Source organism: Pollachius pollachius (genome assembly GCF_949987615.1).
Source record: "Pollachius pollachius genome assembly, chromosome: 17".
NCBI lineage: Eukaryota > Metazoa > Chordata > Actinopteri > Gadiformes > Gadidae > Pollachius > Pollachius pollachius.
The window spans coordinates 765,001-782,016 of NC_136950.1; the positions used below are offsets into that span (position 1 = coordinate 765,001).

Here is a 17,016-nt window from a genome sequence, read left to right on the forward strand (position 1 = left end):
CACACACACACACACACACACACACACACCTTTGCTGTTGTGCTAGCTGTGATGGACACTTGTAGACCAATACTATTCTCAATTCAGTCCATGCTCATTTTATTTAAAGTAAAATATTTACAAGCCAGGGCAACATGTTTGTTTTCGGCTGTATGGGTCTGTTGGGGGAAACTGGAATAGATCACACCGATCTTCATTTCCTCCCTTGCACCGCTGCATCTCCAGATACGTAGAGCTACAGGACGCTACACCCTGAGTCTTGTTATCTGTGGTCTGTGTGTGTGTGTGTGTGTGTGTGTGTGTGTGTGTGTGTGTGTGTGTGTGTGTGTGTGTGTGTGTGTGTGTGTGTGTGTGTGTGTGTGTGTCCGGTACCCGCTCCCCGTTGTGTCGTGGTCAAGGATAGATCTCACTGCGAAGTCAGGGTTTAAGCCACACACAGCGTTTATTAGCAAGACGGAGAACACATGTACTCGATCTAGGGTCTCCGAGAGCCTCTAGTCCATTGGGGTTTCGAGCTGTTTCCCCATGTCCTTCCTGCTGGTCCATCATGCGCTGGAAGGTGGCCGGAGCGCCATGTACTCCGAAGGGGAGGACGGTGTACTGGTACAAGCCCCCTGGAGATGAGAATGCCGTCTTCTCCCGGGCCGCCCGGGTCAACGGTACCTGCCAATATCCCTTGGTCAGGTCCAGGGTCGTGAGATAACGGGCCGGACCAAGGCGTTCGATTAGCTCGTCGACGCGGGGCATGGGGTAGGCATCGAACTCGGACGCCTCGTTCAGCCTCCGGAAGTCATTACAGAAGTTATAGGTCCCATCTGGTTTTGGTACGAGGACTACCAGGCTGGACCAGGCACTGCGCGACTCCTCGATGACCCCGAGCTGCAGCATCCGGCGTACCTCGGCCTGTATGGCCTCCCTCCGGGCCTCCGGGATCCTATAGGGGTGGACTCTCACCTTCACTCCCGGCGCCGTCCGGATATCATGGTGGGCGATCCTGGTCCTCCATGGCAGCTCGGAAAACACGTCCCGGTGCTGCATGACGACCTCGTCGAGGTCGTGCTTCTGGGCCGGGCTGAGGTCCTCTCCCACCGGGACCTCCGGGATCTCGCGTCGGGCCGCCAGCCCCAGGGGAGCAGGGTCAGGGGTCCACCCCCCCCCCCCTCCACTGCTTCAAAATGTTAATGTGGTATATTTGGGTAGGCTTTCGCCTCCCTGGTTGTCTAACCCGGTAGTTTACTTCCCCCACACGTTGAACCACCTCATGGGGTCCCTGCCACTTCGCAAGGAACCTACATTCCGCCGTGGGGACCAGGACCAGGACCAGATCCCCAGGCTGGAAGGTTCGCAGCTGGGCTCCCCGGTTGTAGACCCTCGCCTGGGCTTGCTGGGCTTGCCGGAGGTGTACCTGGACGATGGGCCACACCTGGGCCATGCGGTCCCTCACCTGTTCCACATGGTCCAGGGTGGTGCGGTGGGGGGATGGCTGGCTCTCCCATGCCTCCTTGGCTATTTCCAGGATGCCGCGGGGCCTTGGTCCGTACAGCAGCTCGAAGGGGGAGAATCTGGTGGACGCCTGGGGGACCTCCCATACGGCAAACAATATGTGTGGTAACAGCTGGTCCCAGTTCTTACCGTCCAGGTCCATGGCCTTTTTGAGCATCTGCTTCAGGGTCTTGTTGAACCGCTCCACCAGGCAATCCGTCTGGGGATGGTAGACTGAGGTCCGAAGCTGCTTTACCTGCAGGAGTCTGAGTAATTCTTTCATTACACAGGACATGAAGCAGGAGCCCTGATCCGTTAACACCTCCTTGGCTATCCCTACCCGACTGAACAGTAGCATTAGCTCCTGGGCGACCGCCTCCACGGTGCCTGCGCACAGGGGTAGCGCCTCGGGGTACCGGGTGGCGTAGTCCACCAGTACCAGGATGTATCGTGTCCCCGGCTGGTCTTGGGAAGGGGCCCCACAATGTCCAGTGTTTTTCGTTCGAAGGGAGTTTCTATGATCGGCATGGGGATAAGGGGGTTTCTGACTGTGGCCCGAGGCGCTACCCTCTGGCACTCGGGACACCCCTGACAGTGACGCTCGACATCCCTCTTTACCCCCGGCCAATAGAATCTCGCGAGGACCCGTTCCCGGGTCTTGTCCATGCCCAGATGGGCTCCGAGGAGGTGGGTGTGGGCCATGAACAGCACCTTGCTGACGTATGTGTGGGGCACCACTAACTGCTCCCTCTTTGTGCTGAAGTGTGGGTGCGGGAGGTGACTCACCGAGTCTCGGGTCTGTCCGTCGTGGACCAATACGTGCCTCCAGGCATGTTTCATGGCCTCGTCTTGGAGCTGGGCGGTGGCAAACTGGCCGGGTCGGGCCGAGCCTTCCCCCCTCCCCGGCAAGAAGTCCGAGAACTCGGTGAGGGGGGAACTCTCCGGCTCCTCCGGGGGATCTAGCTGCTCGGGTGCCGTGAGGGTTTCTGGGGTGTCGGGGGAAGGTTCCGGTGACCCGGTCCGGACGGGTCCTCTTCCCGTGTGGAGCGGGGACCCCGGTGGGGAGGGTCCGTTCCCCTCGGACTCCTGGTCCTCCGCCGTCAGCTCTCCGGGGGATGACGGGAGCCTGGTGGCCCCGTAGGCCTGCCGAGCTCCCCTCGCCCCTCCGCGGGAAGGTTCTCTCTGGGTCCGGATTTCTCGCGCCGGGTCCCACAGCCGGTGGAAGATCGGGCAGTCCCTTCTGATCAGTAGCGGCACCAGGAGGTGGGGTACGATCCCCGCCCGAGCCGTGAACACCCCGTGTGGGGTCCGGACGACCACGTGGCAGGTTTCGTAAGTTCGGGTATCCCCGTGCACGCAGGCTGGTTCCCCTTCCCTTCCGCCCGCCAAGTCGGGGCGGAGGAGGGTGACCACGCTGCCGGTGTCCAAAAGGGCCTGCGTGTCCCGATTCATAACCCGCCTGTATGGTCGGGCTTCCGGACGTCCCCTGCGCCCAACAGGTCGCCAGCATGCAGGGCCGGCCCGTCCCCTTGTCCGCGTAGGCCGACGGCATCGACGTGTCTCAGTCTCCCGGGCAGTAGCGGGCGAGATGGCTGGGCTGGCCGCACTCGTAGCAGCGCCTCCCCTCGCGACTCTCCTGCATCCCGCTCGGCGGGTCGGGGGAGGGTGCCGGGGCCCCGGTTGTGTGTCCCCATTGGTCTCGGCGGGTCTTGACGAGTCGTGGGGTGTTCTGGTTCTGGCGCTCAGGTGCTGGGCCACCTGCCAGTTCTCCAGCTGTCGGACCAGGTCATCCACTGTGTCGGGATGGTGGTGTCCCGTCGGGCGTCCGGCGGGAGCCGACGAAGGGTGTTGTCTATTATCAGCCTGTCGATAGGGCTGGGTCCTTCTCCTGTTGCCAGCCACCGCTTCACCAGTCAACTGTGCTGGGCGATCTGCGTCCGTACGGCGCCCCGGACGTCAAATCGCCAGTCATGGACGCGTTGCACGCGAGCCGCGAGGTTGTGACCGTAGTACGCCAGGATCGCCTGTTTGAGGGCCGGGTACTGTCCGGCAGTCTCCGCCGGTAGGTCCTGGCTCGCCTGCTGGGCGGGCCCGGTGAGGAACTTCAGGTACGAATCACACGTTGAACAAGGGTTAAGCCGCACTCTGCATTTATTCAACAAGAATCAGAAATACAGGTACTCGATCTAGGGTCTCCGTGAGCCTCTAGTCCGCGGGCGTGTCGAGTAATCCCTTTGTGTTGCTCTTCTCCCGTCTCCTGCTCTGTGGTCCTTTTTAAGATGGCTCCGGGGCTTTCTCCTCCCTGCGGCCAGGTGTTCCCCATCTCGCTGATTGGGGGGAGAGACGTGGTGCTCTCTGTCACCGGTTGGTAGGTGGCGGCGGTATACCCCGTCCACCACTGATTCTCGGACCCGCCCGGGCCGAGGTTTAAGGTGCGGGATGCCACACTGTGTATGTTTGTGTGTCTATGTGAGTGTGTGTGTGTGTGTCTATGTGCATGTGTGTGTGTGGTGTGTGTGTGTGTGTGTGCGCACTATAACCTACTCAATGACTCTCTCCTTGGGGTTGGACAGTCCCAGAGAGTCCAGTCCTTGTTTACTGATGACCTGCAGAGAGAGACAGCTAGTTAGCCACTGGCTGTGGCTAACTAGCTGTGGCCCACAGCTAGTTAGCCACAGCCAGTTAGCAACTGCTAGTTAGCCACAGCCAGTTAGCCACAGCTAGTTAGCCACTAGTCATCAGGTCAGGTCTCCATAGAGTCATTCAGTAGGGTTGGTTAAGTGCTCTCATACTGGGACTGGTTCTGCCTCTCCGCTGGTTTCCAGTTCCATGCCACTCATACAGATCCCGCCCCCGGCAACATGATTGGTCGACCAAAAGTCTGTGACCCCCATGGCCCAGCAGCTCAAAGATGGGAGGGGCCTTCCTCTGAGGTGGGCTTGGCCTCCTCTCTGAGGTGGGCGTGGTCTCCCTCTGGGGTGGGAGGAGGACAGGAAGTGCATGGGGAAGAGGACAGGAAGTACATGGGGAGAAGGGCAGGAAGTACATTGGGAGGAAGACAGGAAGTATATTGGGAGGAAGACAGAAAGGGGAACATGAAGAGGAAAGAATACGTTTTCTATCTACAGTGGTTTCAGTTGGCTTGCTAAGGTGAGGCCATCCAGTACACAACACTGGACTACACAATGCAGTGACGCTGTGCAGTACTCCCAGTACTGGAACATGGCAGCACAGCCCCAGGAGGAGCCCTGACCTGAGCGCGGCCGCAGACGGCCTCGTAGACGGGGTGGAGGGCTGTGACCTGGTAGTCCAGCAGGTTGGTGGAGACCTGGGCCAGCTGGGGCTCCTCCAGGTACCAGCCCAGAGCCTGCACCTTCTGGGGGGGGTCAGGGGGGCTCCCACCGCACACACGCCCCGGGGCGGACCCCAAGGGGGCCCTAACCCCCAGATGAAGATTATCTAACCCCCCTGTATCTGGTCCTGGTACCTCCCCCCCCCCAGATGAAGACTATCTAACCCCCCTGTATCTGGTCCTGGTACCTCCCCCCCCCAGATGAAGACTATCTAACCCCCCTGTATCTGGTCCTGGTACCTCCCCCCCCCCAGATGAAGACTATCTAACCCCCCTGTATCTGGTCCTGGTACCTCCCCCCCCCCAGATGAAGACTATCTAACCCCCCTGTATCTGGTCCTGGTACCTCCCCCCCCCCCAGATGAAGACTATCTAACCCCCCTGTATCTGGTCCTGGTACCTCCCCCCCCCCAGATGAAGACTATCTAACCCCCCTGTATCTGGTCCTGGTACCCCCCTCAGATGAAGACTATCTAACCCCCCTGTATCTGGTCCTGGTACCTCCCCCCCCAGATGAAGACTATCTAACCCCCCTGTATCTGGTCCTGGTACCTCCCCCCCCCAGATGAAGACTATCTAACCCCCCTGTATCTGGTCCTGGTACCTCCTCCCCCCCAGATGAAGACTATCTAACCCCCCTGTATCTGGTCCTGGTACCTCCCCCCCAGATGAAGACTATCTAACCCCCCTGTATCTGGTCCTGGTACCTCCCCCCCCAGATGAAGACTATCTAACCCCCCTGTATCTGGTCCTGGTACCTCCCCCCCAGATGAAGACTATCTAACCCCCCTGTATCTGGTCCTGGTACCTCCCCCCCAGATGAAGACTATCTAACCCCCCTGTATCTGGTCCTGGTACCTCCCCCCAGATGAAGACTATCTAACCCCCCTGTATCTGGTCCTGGTACCTCCCCCCAGATGAAGACTATCTAACCCCCCTGTATCTGGTCCTGGTACCTCCCCCCCCCCAGATGAAGACTATCTAACCCCCCTGTATCTGGTCCTTGTACCTCCCCCCCCCCAGATGAAGACTATCTAACCCCCCTGTATCTGGTCCTGGTACCTCCCCCCCCCAGATGAAGACTATCTAACCCCCCTGTATCTGGTCCTGGTACCTCCCCCCCCCCCCAGATGAAGACTATCTAACCCCCCTGTATCTGGTCCTGGTACCTCCCCCAGATGAAGACTATCTAACCCCCCTGTATCTGGTCCTGGTACCCCCCTCAGATGAAGACTATCTAACCCCCCTGTATCTGGTCCTGGTACCTCCCCCCCCCAGATGAAGACTATCTAACCCCCCTGTATCTGGTCCTGGTACCTCCCCCCCCCCCCAGATGAAGACTATCTAACCCCCCTGTATCTGGTCCTGGTACCTCCCTCCAGATGAAGACTATCTAACCCCCCTGTATCTGGTCCTGGTACCTCCCCCCCCCAGATGAAGACTATCTAACCCCCCTGTATCTGGTCCTGGTACCTCCCCCTCAGATGAAGACTATCTAACCCCCCTGTATCTGGTCCTGGTACCTCCCCCCCCCAGATGAAGACTATCTAACCCCCCTGTATCTGGTCCTGGTCCTGGGGGGTCTCCCCAGCTCCTTGATGTCCAGCCCGGTGCAGTCCTCCTGCTTCTTGGTGCTGATTGGTTTACGTTGAAGGTGAACAGGAAGTGACACGCCCCCGTTACCATGGCGCCCCATGAGGGCACGAAGGAGGCGGGGCCAAAGTCAGGGCCCCCATTCATCCTGCTCCAGCTGGGAGGATGAGAGAGAGAGAGAGAGAGACCGGGTCAGAGCAGGTAGAGGGGAAATAGAAAATATCAACTCATCAGGTTCAAATGTGCTCATGGCTCTTAAAGGGGATGGGAGATGGCGCTCTCATTGGTTTATTGCACGTTACGCCCAAACCACACCTACGGGAAATTAGGCTACTTCAGGGCAACCCTTTTTAGATTTGCGTCGGGCGCAAGACTAATGTATCCACCATTATAACAGCAACAGAGGCAGAGCCCCGCCCACAAAGCTACTTCCGTTTTGCGCTTCTCACTTGCGTTTCAAACTGCTAAAAAAGGGCTCTAGGAGTCTATCAGCGGTGTTCTGAACAAGCAGGAAGCTTTTCTGACAGTTTTTCTCAATTGTTTAGACACGTTTTCTGAAAATATAGCTCAATTTCTCAAAACGCTAAGGACAAATCTGAAAAGAGTTTGCCATTTTGTCAAAACTCCACAAATCTCTTTCAAAATGAACCACAGCACTCAATACCATGTTTTCTCATCTCAAAACAGATTTTTTTCCACCAAAACGAGAAACACAATGATCATATGAATATCTATTAGAGAGCATCAATTAAACACTTGTGTGATACATTTAAAACACTTCCATCAAAATACTGTTTACCTTTGTTTTGACTTTATGAGGCCATGTTACATATTCAAATGTATACAATTGTTTAGAAAAAACGTCTTTTTTAAAGTTGCAATTATGTGGTACATACAGTATAAATATTCTTGCCATATTTTAATACAATACTGTGAATATATCACATCAATATTGCATTGACACAATTGTATCTCGATAGGATACAATGCATATTTGTCTATCCAATGAGCTTCAATGGGCTAAACTCACAATCCCACAGAGTCATGCTGTACACCTAGAGTTGATACTGCAACATTGTTGGAGTTCTGAAAATACACCAATGTTACCAATTTTGGCCAAACTCACAGTACAGTAATTGCACTGATAAGTAAAATGAAAAACACTACAGTAAGAGAATGTTTTTTCAGGGGATTTAATGATTAAATCAGTGCACAAGTTCAAAACTGTAACTTATTTGTTACTGTAATACAGTTAAATGTTCAGCTGAACTGACTGCAAAAAAAGCTTCCCTTAGGCCAAAAAAAATAGAAAGATTATAAATGAGGTGAAGGTGAAACAGATCTATATGTGTTCGATTTCTGCTCATTTCTAAACTGTTTGTAAAGACTGCGTTGTGTATTTCTCCCTCGTAGTAGTAATTCTTGAAGTGGAATCAAATCAACTTGCCAGGTTGGGTCAGAGGGTTGAATAGCAGGTTTATTGGAGGATGTAATACAGCACAGGTACAGATTAAGGTGGGATAGTCTCAGTGTAGGAGGAGAGGAACAGTCTCCAGACGTGCTCCTTGGCTGTCGATCCCTCTTCTCACCGAACCAAAGGTTTGAGGCCAGTATTATAGGAAAGAAAGCGTGAATAACAAAATAACAGTGTCTCCCTTGATAAGGTATATGGCGGCCCTGGCTATGTCCCAGACGACCGGGTTGGTTCGTCCTTGTTGGGACATCACAAATGATGGAATGGAATGTTGGAAATAACACCTCGTACAGTAGGAGAGGCACTGGCCTGGTCCTAGACTAAGAGATGTGAACACAGAGAGGCATTAAAATACACCAACATTCTACATTCCTCCCTCTCCATCATATTAAACGTAGTTTAAAGATCACCCTTTAAAATGACAATTCAGTGGATCTACTGGTAAGAAATTAACAATTATCTAAATCAACAAAATGAAGCATAAAAGGCAATAGCAAACATAAAAAAGTATACTCATCAACCACAAGTAAACCAGGTGTAGGCTAATTAAAAAATAAAAAACTCATTAGGTTACTCATGATTAAACCAAAACAGATTTTAAATTGTAAAATAAAGGAAATGGACTGTCCAGACACCTCCCTCTGCTGGGCGGTGAAGCTCCACCTTTCTCTGACAGCTCTCTCTGTCCCCAGCAGAAAAGTGGTTCTGTTAGTCTAACAACATTAAAGGGCCCAGAGGAAGGCTTAGCCTTAGAAACGTTGGGGAGTTTGGGGCACCAGACCTTGGGACGGGGTGGGCTCTCTAACACAGCTACCCTGAGGGGGGGCAACAAGATCGGGTCAGTCCCCGGGGGGGTCGGTTGGGGGGTCGGTCATCCGGTGAAACACACAGGGAGATAACTCGATGACCACATAGGGCATAATAACGGAAAGGACAAACGGCAGAGCCATTTGGACTATCTGAGAAAACATAGAGCCACCCAACCCGCTGAGCCATCCCACACATGTAAATCAGTCTGTATCCCACCTCCATCCTGATCAGGCCAGAGCAGCTCATCTCCAACACAGCAGAGCTCACCTGAGGCCTCTTCTATGCTCTCACACATGACTCAAGGGTTCTGCCAGTTGAGTTTGAACAGGAGAGAAGTGAGCGAGACCAGTTGGTAATTGGGTGTCTCACCCTCCCCCCCTCCCCAAGCCCCCCTCACACACCCTTCATGTGTGTGTGTGTGTGGGCGCATGGTTGTGTCATGTATGCATTATGTAATGCATACATACATGTACTGCATTAAGTGTTATGTATGTGCACGCGTGTGTGTTAATATATGAGAGTGTTGAGAGAGAGAGAGAGAGACTATAACTGACACAGAGACACTGAGGCCCCTAACCCAGAACACAGGGACCCTCAGAACCCCTCTGTGTGTGTGTGTGTGTGTGTGTGTGTGTGTGTGTGTGTGTGTGTGTCTGTCTACACCCTCACCCCCCCCCCCCAACTCCCACTCAGAGACACTGAGGCCCCGCCGACCCCCGAGGACCCTACCCAGCACCCTTCGTGTGTGTGTGTGTGTGTGTGTGTGTGTGTGTGTGTGTGTGTGTGTGTGTGTGTGTGTGTGTGTCTACAACCGACAGAGAGACGCTGAGGACCCCCACCTCCATACCCTGACCCCAGGGAGGAGGTCCTCCTGGGTGAAGGAGGACCAGAAGGTGTGGAGGTGTGTCAGTGTGTCTGAGGACCCTCCTCCACCTGGGGACACTCTGTAGAAGGACAGAGAGCCAGCAGGCCGGTCCAGATACACTCCTACTGTGGTGGAGCCAGCGGGGGGGGGAGGGAGGGCTGTTACTGTACCGTTGTACACGGCAGAGTAACGACCATCATCACAATCAAGACTCCAGGACTTGTTGTTCAGTCCAAGCCTGCTGTCACCACCCCCTCCTCTCCTTGTGATTCCTCTGTATGTCACTCCTATAACAACACCTCCTTCCCTCTCTACCTCCCAGTAACAGCGGCCAGTCAGAGCCTCTCTACCCAACACCTGGTCCCAGTAGTCAAATCTCTCTGGGTGATCCGGATACGGCTGGTCCTCTCTAACCCACGTCACCTTCCTGTTGTCCTCAGACAGAGAGAGTTCTCTGTGGGCCGTGTTGGGGTCCAGGGTGAGTTCACAGGCATCTGAGGGAGAACCAGACATGATGAGCTGCTAAACCGCTCTTCATCCTCATCATCATCACTGGTACTGTTCTCCTGAACATGACATGTGAGGGGGGGGGGTCATGTGATGTTATAGTAACGCTATTGCTTCAGACTCCGCCTTCACCCCCTCCCCGCCCCCGAGCACAGACCCTCCCCTCAGCACCCTTTGTTGTGTGTGTGTGTGTGTGTGTGTGTGTGTGTGTGTGTGTGTGTGTGTGTGTGTGTGTGTGTGTGTGTGTGTGTGTGTGTGGACCCTCAGCCCCATCTCCCCCCCCCCTCCCCCGAGCCCAGATGTTATCTTCATGATGATTGGACAGTATTAATATATGGAAGATACATGATGTCAGCCATCATCCTCATTCCCAGTAGGATCTGATCTCACTTCCTGCTGTGTGGATGGGCTTTCCATCTCAGTAGTGAGTGTGTGATGTGATGAATCAAACAGACACTTACACTTCTTTAGAGCTGGTTTCAGCCTCCACACTCCACCGTGCTCCACACTGGGGGGGAAACAAAGTGAGAGCAGCATGTTGAAACATTCACCTTCATCATCGGCCGTCTCATCACGTTGTACACAACGTGAGTTACAGCTGCCTCTTCAAACCACTTCATCTAGCAGCGGCTTGAATCCTCGTAGGAGACTTTGTCCCTGAGTGGTGAGCTGTCCTCTCCATACCTGAGAGTGTCCAGTCTCCAGCGTGGATCCTCCAGTCCAGCAGAGAGCAGCGCAGCTCCAGAGTCTCCTGGGTGATTGTAGCTCAGGTCCAGCTCTCTCAGATGGGAGGGGTTGGAGCTCAGAGCTGAGGCCAGAGAAGCACAGCCTTCCTGTGTGACCAGGCAGCCAGACAAGCTACACACACACACACACACACACACACACACACACACACACACACACACACACACACACACACACACACACGTGTGTAAAATCCTGTGTTTTTCCAGTCTGCCAACCAGTTTGTGAACGTCCTAATCCAAACACAAGTGGCGTTGCCTTGGTGACGGTCCTTTTATGAAGCACTTCCTGGTCCAGGGAAGGGACACCCACGGCGAGGTGTGTGTGGATGTGTGGAGCTCCTTCCGGCCAGCGGTTGAAGATGGCAGCTGTAGAGCGAGGTCCACTCAACGACAGGACTTTTGGCTTCTTTAGATTTCATCTGATTAAACACACACTCCCTTTCTACAATTGTGCTGTTACAATATAGCTGGACTTAACTATTAATTAACAAGTATTAATCCTTGGCTTTCCTTATTTATTAGTTCATAATGAATAGAGCTTTAATGAGTTTGTCTCTTCACTGGGTACACAATATAACAATGTTATTCCTATCTATTCCTATCTGTGAATAAAGAATTAGCAATTTAGATAATGAGTACTGGATATAGTATGCGTTAAAACACGTTTTGTGCGACAATTGCAAGTTTCAAATATCTCAAATATGTTTTATATCTTTCCAGAGACCCTCCAAAATGTCTCTGTTGAGGCTTTCAGGGGGTCCGAGATGTCCAACTAGGGGTTAGACCCTCCCAAGACGCCCTGTGCTTCACCCTGCCCTATCTATCACCGTCCCGTATACGGGGGACAGTGGGGGGGCAATATTATTATATTTAGAGTTAATTTTTATATTTGGAATTAAAAGGTTGCAGGCATATGGATTTATTAGAATATCCACCTAAACAACAAGGTGTTACATTTACATTTACATTTAGGGCATTTAGCAGACGCTTTTATCCAAAGCGACTTACAATAAGTGCATTTGTTACAATAAGTACATTTGTCATAAGAAGTGAAACAATATATCGCTGTCGGTACAGTAAAGACGTTCATTGAACCAAGTGCAAGTATTACAATCACTAGGCTAACCCATTCCCCGTGTAGCAGCAATAGCAGCGATAGCAGCTACTGTAGATGCTACACAATTAAGTACCTTGAATAAGTGTAATGTACAAGTGCCAGGACGTACAACATCAAAACGGCTAAACGTCAGAGATATGCAGGTATCAAAACAATTCTAAAAGAGAGGGGGATTCTGTTCCAATCCCCAAGGGACACACTAAGAGTTCACTGGACCGTAGGAGTCAAAGTATACAACAGCGCTCAGGATGCGGCGAGGGCGATGCGGCAGAGAGGATGGCAGGTCCCAGACCCGGGAGGGGAGAGACCGACACCTCTGCGGAGACTGGAGGCAGTGCGCAAGTGGACCAAAATCAGGAGATGAGCGTACGAGGGAGAATAAAGGACGTGAAGCGCCACGGTGACCGATAAGTAAAGAGCACGGACACCAACACAGATTTTAGTTTAGAACTTTTTAATTACGCCTATTGTTTCGTGGCTTGACGGTCCTTTCGAAACACCGCAGTGATGTGATCATTTACAAGAGCATAGGCTGAGGGACTTATAGGATCACTTGTGGCAAATGTATATTTATGCCAAGGGTTCAAATAATGAATGGAAAATGTACACAAAGCCAGGAGCTCTGGAATTTAGATGTTGGACACTTATAGTGAGCTCGGGAGATCACCGCCTGAGGAGATCTTTGCCACTAAGGTGGCCCTCTCACTAGGAGAGGCTCTACCCCTCACCTACCTACAGGGGACAGGGGGACATATTTGAAACCCTGAAACGCCTTTGAAGTTCAAGTTCTGATTGTTCAAATTTGTTTTTATTTATTTATTTGATTTCAGGACAATTTACATCAATAAACATGTACAGCAGCACACGTCAATATGCCAGATTGTATCCCGGGGCCTAATATCCATCTGTAGTCCATTAGGCAGGTGGATGTTACAGTACAAATGAAAAACAATATACAATAGTAAAATTTGCTACATAAAACAGGGAGAAACAGAAAGAAAGAAAAAAAGTTTAGTTCAGCAGTTGCTGTAATTTTACATATTGGGTTATGTGACATGTGGAGAACAGAATAATGTTTCGAGAGGAATTATTATGCAATGTAGGGGTATTAGAACGGTGTCATTAAATGTTAATGGTATGAACAATCCGATAAAAAGAGGGAAAGAGTTAACAAACTTTAGAAAGAAGGAGTTGCAGCTTATTTTTTTTACAAGAAACACGTGTCATCACAAGAACTTGAACAATTTAAAAGATATGGATATAACAATGCATTTTAAAGCTCATTTAAGCAGTCTCATAGGAGAGGGGTGTCCGCACTAATAAAAAACTCAGTGAAATTTGAAACTAACAAAGAAATAGGTGACAGGGAAGGAAGGTATGTGGTGGTTTAGGAAGAACCATTTGTCCTTCCAAAAATGGAAGGACAAATGGTTACATTGATTAATGTGTACGCACCACCGGACAGCGATAAGACATTCTTTGAGGAGCTATTTGATGTCATAGCTGTGGAAATGGATGGGATCTTGATTTGCGGGGGGGGGGGACGACTTCAATGTGGTTTTTAATCATGACTTAGATACGATGAGTACAAGAAAAGGTAGGACACATATCTCCAAGTACATGAAAATACAAATGAAGCAGCTAGGAATCACAGATACAGTGGGGCAAAAAAGTATTTAGTCAGCCACCAATTGTGCAAGTTCTCCCACTTAAAAAGATGAGAGAGGCCTGTAATTTTCATCATAGGTATACCTCAGCTATGAGAGACAAAATGAAAAAAATAAATCTAGAAAATCACATTGTCTGATTTTTAAAGAATTTATTTGCAAATTATGGTGGAAAATAAGTATTTGGTCAATAACAAAAGGTCATCTCAATACTTTGTTACATGCCCTTTGTTGGCAATGACAGAGGTCAAACGTTTTCTGTAAGTCTTTACAAGGTTTTCACACACTGCTGCTGGTATTTTGGCCCATTCCTCCATGCAGATCTCCTCTAGAGCAGTGATGTTTTTGGGCCTTCGCTGGGCAACACGGACTTTCAACTCCCTCCAAAGATTTTCTATGGGGTTGAGATCTGGAGACTGGCTAGGCCACTTCAGGACCTTGAAATGCTTCTTACGAAGCCACTCCTTCGTTGCCCGGGCGGTGTGTTTGGGGTCATTGTCATGCTGAAAGACCCAGCCACGTTTCATCTTCAGTGCCCTTGCTGATGGAAGGAGGTTTTCACTCAAAATCTCACGATACATGGCCCCATTCATTCTTTCCGTCATACGGATCAGACGTCCTGGTCCCTTGGCAGAAAAACAGCCCCAAAGCATGATGTTTCCACCCCCATGCTTCACTGTAGGTATGGTGTTCTTTGGATACAACTCAGCATTCTTTCTCCTCCAAACACGACGAGTTGAGTTTTTACCAAAAAGTTATATTTTGGTTTCATCTGACCATATGACATTCTCCCAATCCTGTTCTGGATCATCCAAATGCTCTCTAGCAAACTTCAAACAGGCCCGGACATGCACTGGCTTTAGCAGGGGGACACGTCTGGCACTGCAGGATTTGAGTCCCTGGCGGCGTAGTGTGTTAGTGATGGTAGCCTTTGTTACTTTGGTCCCAGCTCTCTGGAGGTCATTCGCTAGGTCCCCCCGTGTGGTTCTGGGATTTTTATTCACCGTTCTTGTGATCATTTTGACCCCACAGGGTGAGATCTTGCGTGGAGCCTCAGATCGAGGGAGATTATCAGTGGTCTTGTATGTATTCCATTTCCTAATAATTGCTCCCACAGTTGATTTCTTCACACCAAGCTGCTTACCTATTGCAGATTCAGACTTCCCAGCCTGGTGCAGGTCTACAATTGTGTTTCTGGTGTCCTTTGACAGCTCTTTGGTCTTGGTCATAGTGGAGTTTGGAGTGTGACTGTTTGAGTTTGTTGACAGGTGTCTTTTATACGGATAAGGAGTTCAAACAGGTGCCATTAATACAGGTAACAAGTGGAGGACAAAGGAGCCTCTTAAAGAAGAAGTTACAGGTCTGTGACAGCCAGAAATCTTGCTGGTTTGTAGGTGACCAAATACTTATTTTCCACCATAATTTGCAAATAAATTCTTAAAAAATCAGACAATGTGATTTTCTGGATTTTCTTTTTCATTTTGTCTCTCATAGCTGAGGTTTACCTATGATGAAAATTACAGGCCTCTCTCGTCTTTTTAAGTGGGAGAACTTGCACAATTGGTGGCTGACTAAATACTTTTTTGCCCCACTGTATATGAAGAGATAGGCATACACTAGATAGAGACTACTCATACTATTCACATCCACACTCAACCTATGCTAGAATAGACTATTTTCTCATGTCCATGGAGGATAAAATCAGGGTAGAAGACTGTAAGATAGGTGTTACCGACTTGTCTGACCATAGTGCAGTATATCTGACGGTGAGTCAAACCGGTAGGAGAAAGAACACAGTCTGGAGGTTAAATGTTGGTCTACTGAATAATAAGGAATTAGAGAAAGAAATAAAGGGAGATATAACAAGATATAGTGAAGAAAATGACAATGGAGAAGTAAACCCTATTATTCTGTGGGACGCTCTGAAGGCAGTAATAAGGGGGAAACTCATAGCACGAACGGCACACCTTAAAAAGACCAAACTGGAACTGTATCAAAACTTAACAGGGCAACTAAAAGAGTTTAAAATACAACATAAAAACACAAATGACCAGGAGGCACTTGCAAAGGTCAAAGAAACTAGAAGCAAGATAGATAAGATATTATTGACAGAGGTGGAGAAAAAGTGAGGTTTGTGAGGCAGGCGTACTATGAAGGGGGACCCAAAGCAAATAAATTATTTGCCAGAAGGATTAGGGTACAAAAAAAATTTAGCACTATTCATAAGATTAGGAACCCGAACATTAATGAGTTATTTAAAGAGCCAGAGGAAATAGAGGGAGCACTTGAGGAATACTATAGGACACTATACACACAACCAGCTGCAGCAGATGAAGAGAGTATCAAGACATTTTTAGAGGGGCTAGACTTATTCATCGATAGGGGAAGGGCAGAATAAATTCTCCAACTCAGATATTACGGAGGAAGAGGTGGGGAATGCAATTAGTAGAACGAGAAATAGTAAATCATCAGGTAGTGATGGATTCCCATCGGAATTCTATAAAGTATTTAGGCAGGAACCCCTTATTGTTAGCATCATTTAGATACTATATGGGCAAAACTCCCCCATCCTGGAAAGAGGCTATTATTTCTATAATACCTAAAGAGGGCAGGGATACAGAACTGTGTAGTAGCTATAGACCGATATCCATGCTTAATGTTGACTATAAGATCTTTACTTCAATTATCTCAAAAAGATTTGAGTCATTCATGCCCAATATTATAGATAAAGACCAGACTGGTTTCATAAAAGGAAGGCAGGCACAGGACAATATAAGGAAGACAATTCATATAGTGGAGGAATTTAAAAGGAGGGGAAAGAGTCTGGTCTTAGTGAGTTTAGATGCGGAAAAGGCATTTGATTGTGTGGGGTGGACCTACCTGTATAAAGTCCTAGAAAAATTTGGCTTCAATAGAGACTCTATCAAATGCATACGGTCATTGCATCATGAGCCAACGGCAAGAGTGAAAGTGAATGGTAGTCTGACAGATCGGATTAAGCTAGAGCGGTCGACACGATGAACCCCCGATTCTGGGGGGTTCATTTATCCTGGGGTTTGGACCCTTTCGGGGACAGTGTGGTTGTTAGATTGAGTGGGGTTAATGGGTTGGGATTGTTAATTAGTTGTGTGTTGTTGAGTGTTGACATGTTGTGTGTATCGTTGCCGCCACCGTCACCGAGAGTGACGTCTTTGTTTATTGGGTGCGCTGTTTTCCATGTTTGATGTTGGTCGTGAATGAAGGCAGTCCAGAGTCGTGCGGTGTATGGGGCACGGAACTGCATAATTGGTTTAACCTGGGCTCCCGTCTCATCCTTCCTGTGCTGCTCGCCATAATACGTTTGGTTTTCTAAACCACACCACATTTGGATTGGGACCATGGGGCCACACGTGGAAGAAGG

The 17,016-nt window shown here is 50.1% G+C and overlaps 1 protein-coding gene across 4 annotated transcripts in view; it reads right to left on the bottom strand.

The window, feature by feature from the left end:
* Positions 1-7,883: 7,883 nt before the first annotated feature.
* Positions 7,884-17,016, bottom strand: part of LOC307088604 (NLR family CARD domain-containing protein 3-like) — a 43,457-nt gene continuing 34,324 nt past the window's right edge. For all 4 annotated transcript variants that reach the window (XM_079754543.1, XM_079754542.1, XM_079754544.1 and 1 more), the window contains 3 exons: positions 10,768-10,941; positions 10,545-10,591; positions 7,884-10,070 (listed from right to left, as the gene is read on the bottom strand). In XM_079754543.1, coding sequence (XP_079610669.1) covers positions 9,517-10,070; positions 10,545-10,591; positions 10,768-10,941 — 775 coding nt within the window. In that variant the 3' untranslated portion in view covers positions 7,884-9,516. The remainder of the gene's footprint in view (positions 10,071-10,544; positions 10,592-10,767; positions 10,942-17,016) is intronic.